At 34.3% G+C, this 12,340-nt stretch overlaps 1 protein-coding gene and 1 long non-coding RNA gene across 3 annotated transcripts; one reads left to right on the top strand and one right to left on the bottom strand.

The window, feature by feature from the left end:
* The first annotated feature begins 2,919 nt into the window (after positions 1 to 2,919).
* On the top strand, positions 2,920 to 5,533 carry LOC9324140 (transcription factor bHLH112). Its single transcript, XM_021034429.1, has 8 exons — positions 2,920 to 3,398; positions 3,507 to 3,915; positions 4,004 to 4,111; positions 4,197 to 4,262; positions 4,390 to 4,455; positions 4,551 to 4,607; positions 4,700 to 4,851; positions 5,251 to 5,533. The coding sequence occupies exons 1-8, from the start codon at positions 3,067 to 3,069 to the stop codon at positions 5,252 to 5,254; spliced, it is 1,194 nt and encodes a 397-aa protein (XP_020890088.1). The 5' UTR covers positions 2,920 to 3,066; the 3' UTR covers positions 5,255 to 5,533.
* Positions 5,534 to 8,207: 2,674 nt separating this feature from the next.
* On the bottom strand, positions 8,208 to 12,152 carry LOC110230745. 2 transcript variants are annotated; one of them, XR_002333912.1, is made up of 4 exons: positions 12,130 to 12,151; positions 8,744 to 8,798; positions 8,433 to 8,511; positions 8,208 to 8,291 (listed from the first exon to the last, which is right to left on the bottom strand). It is a non-coding gene; the product is annotated as an uncharacterized LOC110230745 (long non-coding RNA). The 2 variants fall into 2 exon arrangements; XR_002333913.1 differs by lacking the exon at positions 8,744 to 8,798 and having other exon boundaries at positions 12,130 to 12,152.
* Between the last annotated feature and the right edge of the window lie 188 nt (positions 12,153 to 12,340).

The raw sequence follows: 12,340 nt of genomic DNA on the forward strand, positions 1-12,340 counted from the left end.
ATACGTATATACGTGTCTATATCACTTTATATACGTATATAGCAATAATATATACGTATTTTGGAACAATTCATCGTCAACTAAATTCGTCTTTAAACGTGTGCATGAATCTCATTGTTCGTGATCAAGTTTTACTCCTACATCCGAAAAGTGTACGTACACTAGCATTGTGAAAAAGCGGTATATTTTAACACTAGTCGTTGATTCAACTATATATGTTGCCACCATGAATATACTAAACAAAAAAATGGAAGAAAGTTGTATAAAATTGGAGACTATTTAATTTAGCATATGTGTCCGATAATGATAAAATCCAAATGTCGACCGACAAGAGCTTAGAGGAGTGTCGGTGTACATATCGATGGGATCGACCAGACCGTTAGGAAAAACAACCGATGGGCTGACAAAGATTCTTCGGAACTAGTTTATGTTGTCATACGGTGGCTGTGACACATTCTTTTAACGTCCATTTAATAAATTTTATTTTATCCAATATCAACCCAAACTCAACAAGTGTTCATAAAAAAATAGTCACGTCGGGTCTACTTTTTGGTATAATGAGATTTTTTTTTTTTTTTTTTTTTTGTCATTTTTGGGTGAAGTGGTCGGCTTAAGCAACTTGATCAAATTGGCTTTGACACTTTTTTAGTTTATATAAATTAATTTTAATTGCACGATGAAAACTTACTAGTCAGTCGTATGGATCTGACCTAACTGTCTCTGTTTTTCAGCGCTTCAAAGCTCTTCTAAGTCAATATACTGTCGCACAGAGAGACCATTAAGCAATTTTTCAATTAATTTTTACTACTATTTAGATAATGATTAGATTAATTGGGCCCTTTTAATCTTATTTTTTCCACAATAGCCATTATCCAAGAAAATATTACTACTGTCTTACCAAAAAAAACGAAAATATTACTACTACAATTTCTTTTGATATTTATTTTCGCGAATATTGTTACCAATTTAAGACTTGCACTTCGACTACTAACCATTAACCATGAACCGTTGCTTCCCAACTCTCAAAATAAGTTTTTTTAATCATTGGACTACCATAAAGTTTCAATTGATATATCAAAAAAATATCAATTGAAACTAATCAATTTATGGTAATCCAAAGAATAAATCTCAACGATTGTAATGATTTAATTGAGTATGAAAAATTAATCTTTGATTAGATTTTTTTTTGTAGTTGTTAAAATATCATGTTTCTTACATTCACAATTTTTTTTTTTTGTCAACAACATGCATAATAATGTAAATTTGAATTTCATAATTTGTGATAGAAAAAAAAAAGATACTAACACAATTTAGGTTATAAAAGTTTAAGACGTACCGATCATAACAACAATACTAACACAAATTATTTTTAAAGAATATAGATGTAAAAATATTATATACATTATTTTCTGGATAGAGGTCAGTACGTCTTAAATTATCAATGAAATTATGTTTATAATCTACGTCTATCGATAGATAAAGCTTGATTTTTTTCTGGACGGTGGTCACAGCCGGGTTCACTATGCTTCGAGCAGTATAATGATCATAGAAAACAGATTGAGTTACTATTATGTGGTTTAACAAATCCAATTTTTTATTTTGTGTGGCTGTCGCATAAAATGAAAAAATAATAATATAAAGAAGAAAAAACAAAACAATGACTTGTAATTAGTAAAGTGCAATAATTGATTGACTTATCAAATTTATTTGAAGAATAAAATATTTACGGAATTTAGAAAAGATAGTTGAAAAGAATATGAACCGTTTGGTATAAAGAGATTTGTGGAAAAAGTCACAAACACAATAGGTCCAGAAACGGTGACGTGACACACAGATCGAAACTCAGCATCGATCGACGATCGTCATCATATACCATTTATTCCTTTAGCCTCAAGCCACAAGAACAAATCTTATTTTATATTAGTATACTACTATTTTTTACCCGAAAGAATTTTATCGACAATGAAATAAATATTGAAATTTTGTTTTTTTATCCAGACTTTATAATTTTCATTGGATCGGTATGTGTTTTATGTAAGAAAAATGCATTGATAAGTGCAAATTAAAATCACTGGGGTGCACAATTTATTTTTGGTTTGTGGGTGTTTAAACATATAACTTGGTTGGCGGATAATTGTAGTTAACTACAATAAAACTTTATTAATGTGTTTTATATACGCTTTGCATAGACTAAATATTAGTCCTTTTTTTTGCCTAAGCAATTACTAAAATGATCACCCCCTAGTGATATTTTTTATTAAACTGATCTGATAAAAATCATGTATGGAACATGAATAAACAAGAAATATCTTGTTCAAAACTTTAGTCTTTCATATTTAAGTAGGTTTTTCATATATATATATATATGTGTGTTATATATACGCATGCGTAGACTATAATCAGTCACTTTCGTGTTTCGTCTATACAATTACTAAAAACTGAATTAATCAAAATCGTGTCAAGTTTTCTATTTCTGACCACTTGATAAACGATCGATTTTTAGAATTTGATGTCAACCAATCAAATCTTACCGTTAGCTATAATGTCTAAATATAAATATTATCCCCTTTTGGCATCTTGCATAATACCAAACACCTATCTAATCTCAATTTAAATATTTAATTACTTAAAACAATGAGGATAGTTATCGCTTCTTCGAAAAGCTAAGCAGCAAAGAAACAAATCTCACACAGACAGTTGTTCTTAAAATAATAGAAGAAAATTGAGGGATTAGGAACACTATTATTACAACATCTTTCTTTCAAATAAAATATTTAGCTTAAGGAATAAAAAAAAAATCAAGATTATTTTTAAAAAATCACATAGGAATGTTATGATGATATAGTTTTTGTCTTCAAATGTCAACTAAATTCCGGTAATTTCCACACACTTGTCCGTACTTGCCTATATAAACATACACACCCTCATCAACATATATCGAAATTTCACATTAATGCTCTTCATATCACATATATACAACAAACTCATATATATAAACTTTGACCTTCGTATAGCAACGATCTAGTAGAAAGCATATATATACTAAAACTTTCTGATTCTCTCTATATGGCGGATGAGTTTCGAGCGACGGCTGCGATTTGTGGTGGCGGAGGTGGCGCGTGGTGGAACTCACCAAGGAGCGTTATGTCTCCTTCGGATCATTTCTTGTCACCTTGTTTCGGAGCTTCTATCACTTCCGATGATTTTACCTCGCAAGAGAATAATCTCAAAGCTAGGATGACTTGTACGGACAACAACAACAACAACAACATCGTTTTCGGGCAGCGAGAGGCGGATTCTGACAGTGGAGGAAGTACCGTGACGATGGATTCGACGTTGCAGATGATGGGTCTAGGGTTTTCTTCAAATTCTTCTTCAGATTGGAGCCAGACCATTTTGTAAATTCTTAAAGAAAAACCCTAACTTTAATTTTTTTTCGTTCACTTACTTGAAGATCTTCAATAATATTCATGAGATCTCTTTTATTATTGCTTTGTGTTTTTCAGACAAGAAGACTTGAACTCAAGCTTCATAAGGAGCTCACAAGATCAAGATCATGGCCAAGGATTCTTATCCACAACTACTTCACCTTATATACTTAATCCAGCGTGTTCTTCATCTCCATCAACTTCTTCTTCCTCGAGCTTGTTACGAACCTTTTACGAACCCGAACCTAGTCCATACAACTTTGTCTCTACCACAAGTGGTTCAATCAACGATCATCAACTTTCTTGGGCTAATAAGACAAATCCTCATCATCAAGCTTCTTATGGATTAACTAACAACTTCTCTAACAACGCAAACTCTCGACCCTTTTGGAGTTCATCATCAACCACTAACTTAAACAACACGACGCCAAACAATTTTGTAACCACTCCGCAGATAATATCTACTCGTTTGGAGGACAAAACCAAGGTAAATTATAATCTCATATATGTCGAAATAATTTTGCTGTTATACAAATTTTGTGGCTAAATTATTGATTTTTTTTTTTGTTGAGAAGAATCTGAAGACAAGAGCTCAGAGTGAGTCTTTGAAGAGGACAAAGGATAGTGAATCTGCGGCGAAGAAACCGAGAGTCACCACGCCTTCACCGTTGCCAACTTTCAAGGTACATGATCATATTTCAAGATTTGTTTCTAACCTTTTATCTTAATTCAATTTCTTGGTATATAAAATGATTGTAAATGTAACAGGTGAGAAAAGAGAATCTAAGGGACCAGATTACTTCATTACAACAACTAGTTTCACCTTTCGGAAAGGTGAATGATTTATATGTTTACTTTATTTTATATGGCTTAATATATACAATCAAAAGCATTTCTTTTCCCTTGGTTATGTGTTGAGCTTCTTAATTAATTTTTTGTATATCTTTGGGTTAAACTTCAGACAGATACTGCATCTGTTCTCCAAGAAGCTATAGAGTACATCAAGTTCCTTCACGACCAAGTCACTGTACGTTTCTTGTGATTTCTCTCCTAACTCACTGAATTCAAGAAACCCTAGAAATTAGCAAATATTAAGCATAGTAATTTTTTTTGTAAATACAGGTTCTAAGCACTCCATATATGAAACAAGGTGCCTCGAGCCAACAACAACAACAACAGGTTCATTACAGTTTTATTTTTGTCCAGCTTGGAGTCTTCATGCTGTAATCATAATTATAAATTAAGGACTAATTGAGTATTGATTCATGTAGATATCTGGTAAGTCGAAGAATCAAGATGGAAATGAGAATCACGAACTAAGAGGACATGGTCTATGTCTCGTCCCAATATCAAGCACGTTTCCGGTGGCTAACGAAACAACAGCCGATTTTTGGACACCAACGTTTGGGGGCAACAATTTCAGGTAGTAAAGATGATCAATTACGTATATCATACGGTTCTTGATTAGCATTAAGATATTATTTAATAATGGTTAGCATAAAAATAAAAGAAAATAAAATTCGCAAGTCATGATCAAAGATTGAATCATTACTTGGAGAAAAAGTAGAGATGGTAGAAGAGGAAGTTGACTCTTCAAAGGTGGGCAGAGGCAACAATGGTGTTGGAGGGGACCAACTACAAAAGCAAGAATGATTTAGGGCTTAGAAAAGTTGGGATAATCTATCATAAACTAACAGGTTATATTAAAAGAAAAAACAACTAAAAAGAAACATTTATTATTTTATTATTCATGCGTGTTATTATATATATGTATGTAAAATTAACTTAAATTTGTTTTTTTTTTCTTTCTAATTATATATAGGTGATTAAAGAGAGAGGATTATGGTTGTCAAGACGGATGGGAACATATGCTAAATTCAGCTTGGAGACTCTAAAGCATAACAATAATTTTTATGTATTTTCTTCTTCTTTTTATTTCAATATTTTAAGGGAGGGTTTTATTGCTGAATTTAGCAGATATGGGTTGTTTTTATGTAGAATAACCTTTTGTTCCTGTCATTGTTCTTGAATATATATATATATACATATTTTTGCCGTTGGTGCCATCTTTGTTAACCATTTATTAAAGTTAAAGAACATAATAATTGGTGGTTTGTCATATGAACTTCTTAGTTGTTTTTATATATAACTGATATATTAACATAAACCAAGTTTTTTTGGAAATTTAATCGGAACAAGCTTTATCTTTAGAAATCCTATTTACATTTCTGATATACATGTAATTATGTTCGTACATATCCATGATAAATGTGTGTCCATGGATTCAACTTTTTTTTTTGGTCCGACTAGAACTATATATCTTATGAAAATTCAGTAGTGGAAGCCAGTAGATAAGCGGCCCACTGCTTCCTACTTTATGATTTGAATATACATATATGGTTTTAGTATAGATACCGATAAATATAATACTATATACTAATTTGACATTCAACATCATTCATGTTTACAGAAAAAAAGATTATTCATATCTTACTATAAAGACATGCATGTGTGTCTAATCTATCAAACGCCACTAAAAATATATATGCAAGAATTACTTACCAAGATCTCAATATCGATTAAATACTCAAGAAGTCTCATGCATGATTAGCCGATAATTTATATTGCATAAAAACCACGAATGTGTAAATTTATATATCATAGTACGTATTTACTAATAAAAAACAAACAATTCTCAGATTGTGCCCTATTGGAAATGATTTTTTCTTAAAGAGAGACCATTTTATAAATATGAAAACCCGAAATGCAAGAGTGCCAAAGAGCACAAATTTAGCAACGTCGCTCTAACTACAAGAAATACAACAGGTGGATAGAGGAACAAATTTTAAAACAGATCAAGGGACGATTGAGTTAGTGCACTTGGAAGTTGGCGAACCTAGAGAGAGGTAAGTGTCCTATTGGAAATGTTGATTTTCTCCAAATTACAAACCGAAGAACATAGCATGGAGCCAGACAGAATTAAAGATTCTAAAAAGTGAAAACAGGGTTAATTAAGGTCGGAAGTGAACATATATATGGAACGGTGAATCTACAAATTCAAATATACAATAACAATAAGTGGTGGTGAAGCCGTGAAGGACATTCGCAATATCCAAAATTATGGTTCTCGGAAGCATAAAGCAGCACTATGCTATATGCCTCCGGGCTCCGGCCATGGGAAAGAGGTCATTCCGCCACTAAAGGAGAACCGACCGCCAAACCCTAGCTTTCTACATTCAAATGTTTATTTTTATGAATGTTTTTCATGTTGCAACGTAAGATGATTCTCGTTGATAGAGAGAAGTTAAGAGTTTGGTAGCTACTCATATTCGGCTAAATCCTTTGTCTCGGGATCAACAAAAGTTCCCGTCCAGCCATAGATTTTTAGGATTCATGAGGTGTTTCGGCTCTTGCCATTGGCTTAATTTGTAACATGGATTCATGTAGATTTCAGTTGCTAAGTTTGTGAATCGAGTGACAACATACTAGTCTAAAATATTGGATATTATATGAGAAAGATAGCATAAACTCGAATAAATTTCAAATCAAATTAACTTCTACCTGAAAATTCGATTCACTATTTTCAACTGTGCATGGATCGATAATTAGAATCAATGTTGTAATAGAGTTTGATAAAATATGCCATGCGCCAAAAGAAAGGAGTATCATGTATAATGTAAAATGAATATAAAAGGCAAAAGAAAACATTATGAGCATAAATTTTTAGTCTTTTAGATGTACAATAAAGGACGAACAAGTTTCATCTTTTTTTTTGCTTTATGTGAATACAACAAGTTCTCAATATCTTCAGCTATAAGCTTTGTTTGATTGAAGCTTAAAAGCCTTATTCCTTTCTTCTATAAATAAAAATAAATAAATCACTTTGATTCTAGTATTGTTTAAACTTTCGAGAATCACAAAGACATACGGCTTATTTTCCTCCAAAGAGTTTATATATTCGCCACTTTTATGAATCAAAATATATCCGTTTTATATTAATATCCTTTATATTTTATTTGAAAATCTTTAAAGTGAAGGTTCTTTTTTTTGTAATTGTGTTTTTTTGTCGAAAAAACATACGAATGAAAATGCTCATATAGTTTAAGAAGTTTTTTAATTGTTCCCAAGATAAGAATCATAGAAGTACCTTTAAATTGTAACATGATGTTACAAAGATAACATTAGTATATATCTATACACATTATTACATATAAAATGTCACCAAAATTTACAAGAGTAACAACATTTTAAAAAACTAGTTTTATCATGAATTAATTAGAAAACGTTCCTTCTTTTTGACCGATAATTAACCACATGTTTACAGGAAAAAAATTTTGTTTTTAGATTAAAAATAATGTTCAATATTTTTAATTAAAACTCTTGATTATGCCTTTCTTTTTTATAGGAGTGCTCTTTCTTAAATCTAGTCCTCGTGCATGGGACTAAAAGTCCAAATTCAACCCTTATATAAGAAAATCACTTCCGAAATTTGGGGCAACCATATCAAAATATGAGTTGGTAGTATATATTTTGCAGAATATACTTTCCTTTCTTTTTTAATTTTATTTTTAAAGGTTTATTGAATTTGTGTTGGACTTGGTCCAATCAAATCCAAAATTGTATTAAACAATATTTGAAAACAAAACAATAGAAACTTGACTTCAATTGGTTTTCATGTAAGGAAAACTCGGAGAATTGAAAATGGAAAATAAGAAATCAAAATTTTCTAAAAACTTTTACTTATGGAAAACTTGAGTCATCGTGATTCATACCAAAATAGAATGCGAACAGAGCTTACCTTGAATGTTCTTTTCACTTCCATAGCCAAACCAGAACTGAGAGGGTAAAGAGTATCATCTAAATCTGTTTGATTAAAGTCAAAAAACAATTCCTTTAATCAGAAAAAAACGTTTAAACTTGAGAAACCATTTCTCAATCATCAAATTGCAATAAACTTATGTTAAAATTCAAATCCCAATCCTAAAAAATCTTCCTTTCTCTTACCAAATAAAAGACAATCATATCTAGCTTCAGAAGTTTGCTGAAAGTTTTCCTCATAGGACATTATGATCCCAAATTACACCTGGAAACAAACCCTTAAGCAACTGAATCTCAACGTTACCAACACACATTTCACATAAATCTGAAAACTTTAACATCAGATCCCATAGATTATACATCTAAGTCATTCACCAACAATATAAACATTTCTATAGATCAACATAAAACTACACTCTGAATCGAAATCAACCAGGGGAAAATAATGAAAATGCTAAACGTAAAATCGTTACTAAAAGAAATCGATCGAAACATACACGAACTTGCAGAGGAGAATCGAACAAAAGAATAATCAATGAAGAAAGTGAGAACCTTGCGGATGCGGGACTTTCAAGAGGTGATTAATTATTGTTCTCTTGCGGATATGGCATCTCAAGGCCCTCTATACACTTGGTGCAACAAGAGGGAAAACGATTTGATTCTAAAAAAACTTGATCGAGTAATGATGAATGATACTTGGCTTCAAGTGTTTCCGCAGGTGTATAGTGTTTTTGAGGCGGGAGGTATTTCCGATCATTTACGGTGCCGAATAATGCATATTGGAGGAGAAAATAAAAAGCTGCATGGCCGCAAGCCTTTTAAATTCGTGAATGTTCTCACAGAAATGGAAGAGTTCTTACCATTGGTGAATAACTATTGGCAAGACACGGAGCTTCTGTTCTTATCCACTTCAACTCTGTTTCGATTCTCAAAAAAACTAAAAGGTTTAAAGCCGCTGTTGCGGAGTCTTGCTAAAGAACGCTTAGGAAATTTGGTCAAAAAAGCAAAGGAAGCCTATGAAGTGCTTTGTCAAAGGCAGCAAGCAAATCTAGAAAACCCTTCGGAAGCGTTGATGGCAGCAGAAAATGAAGCATATCAGAGGTGGGATCATGTGGCTGGTCTAGAGGAGAAATTCTTGAAACAAACATCCAAACTACATTGGTTAGCGGTGGGAGACGGTAACAATAAAGTTTTTCATCGAGCAGCTGCTATTCGGCAGGCCAAAAACACTATCAAAGAAATTTTGTGTCAAGATGGTAGAGTGGTATTAGAAGAGGATGAGATAAAGGCTGAAGCTGAGAAATATTTTAGGGATTTTCTGCAGCTTATACCAAATGACTTTGAGGGAACAACGGTGGAGAAGCTACAATCTTTATTACCATTTAGGTGTTCTGAGGAAGACCAGCAAGTGCTCACTAGTGTGGTTACGGGGGAAGAGGTTAAGAAGGTACTATTCTCAATGCCAAACGATAAATCTCCGGGACCGGATGGATTCACATCCGAATTCTACAAGGCAACATGGGGGCTGATTGGTAAAGAATTCACTCTGGCGGTACAATCTTTTTTTGCGAAAGGTTTTCTTCCAACGGGTATTAACTCTACCATTCTAGCTCTTATACCAAAGAAAAAAGGAGCAAGAGAGATGAAGGATTACCGACCCATTTCGTGTTGTAACGTGATTTACAAAGTTATCTCAAAAATCATAGCCAATCGTCTTAAAAGGATTCTCCCTAAATTTATTGCAGGAAACCAATCGGCGTTTGTTCAAGATCGTTTACTGATTGAAAACTTGCTTCTGGCCACAGAACTCGTTAAAGACTATCACAAGGATGCAATCTCTACCCGCTGTGCGATAAAGATTGATATCTCAAAAGCATTTGATTCCGTTCAGTGGTCTTTCCTGAACAAAGTCCTCTCAGCATTGAATTTTCCCCCTACATTCATTCACTGGATAATGTTATGTGTCACTACGGCTTCTTTCTCGGTTCAGGTCAATGGGGCTTTAGCGGGGTACTTTAGAAGCTCAAGAGGGCTTCGACAAGGCTGCTCCCTCTCACCATATCTGTTTGTGATTGTGATGGACGTGCTCTCAAAAATGCTGGATAAGGCTGCGGAGAAACATCTTTTTGGCTACCATCCTCGGTGTAAAAATTTGGGTATTACTCATTTAAGTTTTGCAGATGATCTAATGGTTCTCTCGGATGGTAAAGTGCGCTCAGTGGAAGGTATCATTGGGGTCTTTGATGAGTTTGCAAAACACTCGGGTCTAAAGATTAGTATGGAGAAATCAACGCTCTACCTTGCTGGAATCTCATCATCTTCTACCCAACAACTCTCTGAAAAATACCCTTTTGATATAGGGCGCCTTCCGGTTCGTTACTTAGGACTCCCGTTGGTAACAAAAAGGTTTGCAACTGCGGATTATGCTCCTCTCATTGAGCAAATACGGAAACGCATCAACTCTTGGTCAGCTCGCTCCTTATCCTTTGCGGGTCGCCTAAACTAGATTTCATCAGTGTTGTGGAGTATATGTAACTTTTGGTTAGCTGCTTTTAGACTACCAAAAGAGTGCATAGAAGGAATTGAAAAACTTTGTTCATCGTTTCTCTGGTCGGGCACGGACCTGCAGCCCCATAAAGCAAAGATTTCGTGGGAGAAAGTATGTACACCAAAGCATGAGGGATGCCTCGGGCTGCGATCTCTAAAGGAGGCCAACAATGTAAGCTGTCTAAAACTCATTTGGAGAATTGTGTCGCAGGGAAACTCTTTATGGGTTAAATGGATACAAACCAACCTTCTAAAGAAAGCATCTTTCTGGTCCCTCAAAAACAACACGAGTATGGGTTCTTGGATATGGAAAAGCTTCTTAAGTATCGAGAAGTGGCAAAGGGATTCTGCAAAGTCGAAGTCGGCAATGGTGAGCTCACGTCTTTCTGGTTTGATGATTGGTCGCCGATGAACAGGCTGTTTGATACTGCGGGAGATAGAGGAATTATAGACATGGGGATCAGTCGACAAAGCTCAATAGCTCAAGCTTGGACTGGCCGCAGGCGGAGAAGACACCGTGCGGGCTACCTGAATTCGATGGAATCAGCTCTGTTATCGCAGCGGCAAAAAAGAACTGAGAAGGTAGATACAGTGGTATGGAGAGGAAAGAACGACATTTTTCAACCAAAGTTCTCGACAAAGGATACTTGGAATCACATTAGAACGACCTCAAACACTGTCTCGTGGAGCAAGGGAGTGTGGTTTCCACATAACACTCCCAAGTACTCTTTTTGTATGTGGTTGGCTGCCCATGACCGTCTTTCTACAGGAGATCGCATGATCCGATGGAACGGTGGAGCAACAGGTATTTGTGTCTTCTGTCAAAACTGTGTGGAAACTAGAGATCATCTCTTTTTCGCTTGCTCTTTTACCTCAGGAATTTGGAAGACTACTGCTAAGGGGATTCTCCAAGCACGTTTCACTACAGGCTGGTCACAACTCATCGATCATGTTTCAAATAATCAACGAGGCAGAGTGGAGAGCTTCCTAATTCGATACGCTCTTCAAACTACTGTTTACATGATATGGCGGGAGCGAAATGGTCGTAGGCACGGCGAGGATCAACACTCGGAACCACTCATCACAAAGTGGATAGATAAACAAGTCAGAAACCGGATCACAACTCTTCGACGTATGGGAGACAGAAGATACGACGAGGCGTACCAAATGTGGCTAGCTACTCGGAGCTAACACGTTCAAATTCTCATAGAATTCTTATCAGTTAATTTTTTCAACCCTATCTCAAACTCACGCCGCACTTCGTTGTAAAAACGTTTATTTTTTCTTTTGAATATAATTTAACATTAAATTCAAAAAAAAAAAAGAAAGTGAGAACCTTTTTGCAGATCAATGAAACTATTGTGTATCCTTGGGAGTTTGGTTTTAGTAGATTTTGATGACACATAGTTCTTATGGGTTTTAATGGTTTATCTAATTGTTTTCAAAAGTAAAACAACGATTTAAAACATACTTAACACATATAGTCTACTTATCGCCAAACCAAAGAAGAAACCCTCTAAACATATGTATTCCTCTTAACGCTGGTT

This window comes from Arabidopsis lyrata (genome assembly GCF_000004255.2).
Source record: "Arabidopsis lyrata subsp. lyrata unplaced genomic scaffold ARALYscaffold_2, whole genome shotgun sequence".
In the NCBI taxonomy this organism is placed as follows: domain Eukaryota; kingdom Viridiplantae; phylum Streptophyta; class Magnoliopsida; order Brassicales; family Brassicaceae; genus Arabidopsis; species Arabidopsis lyrata.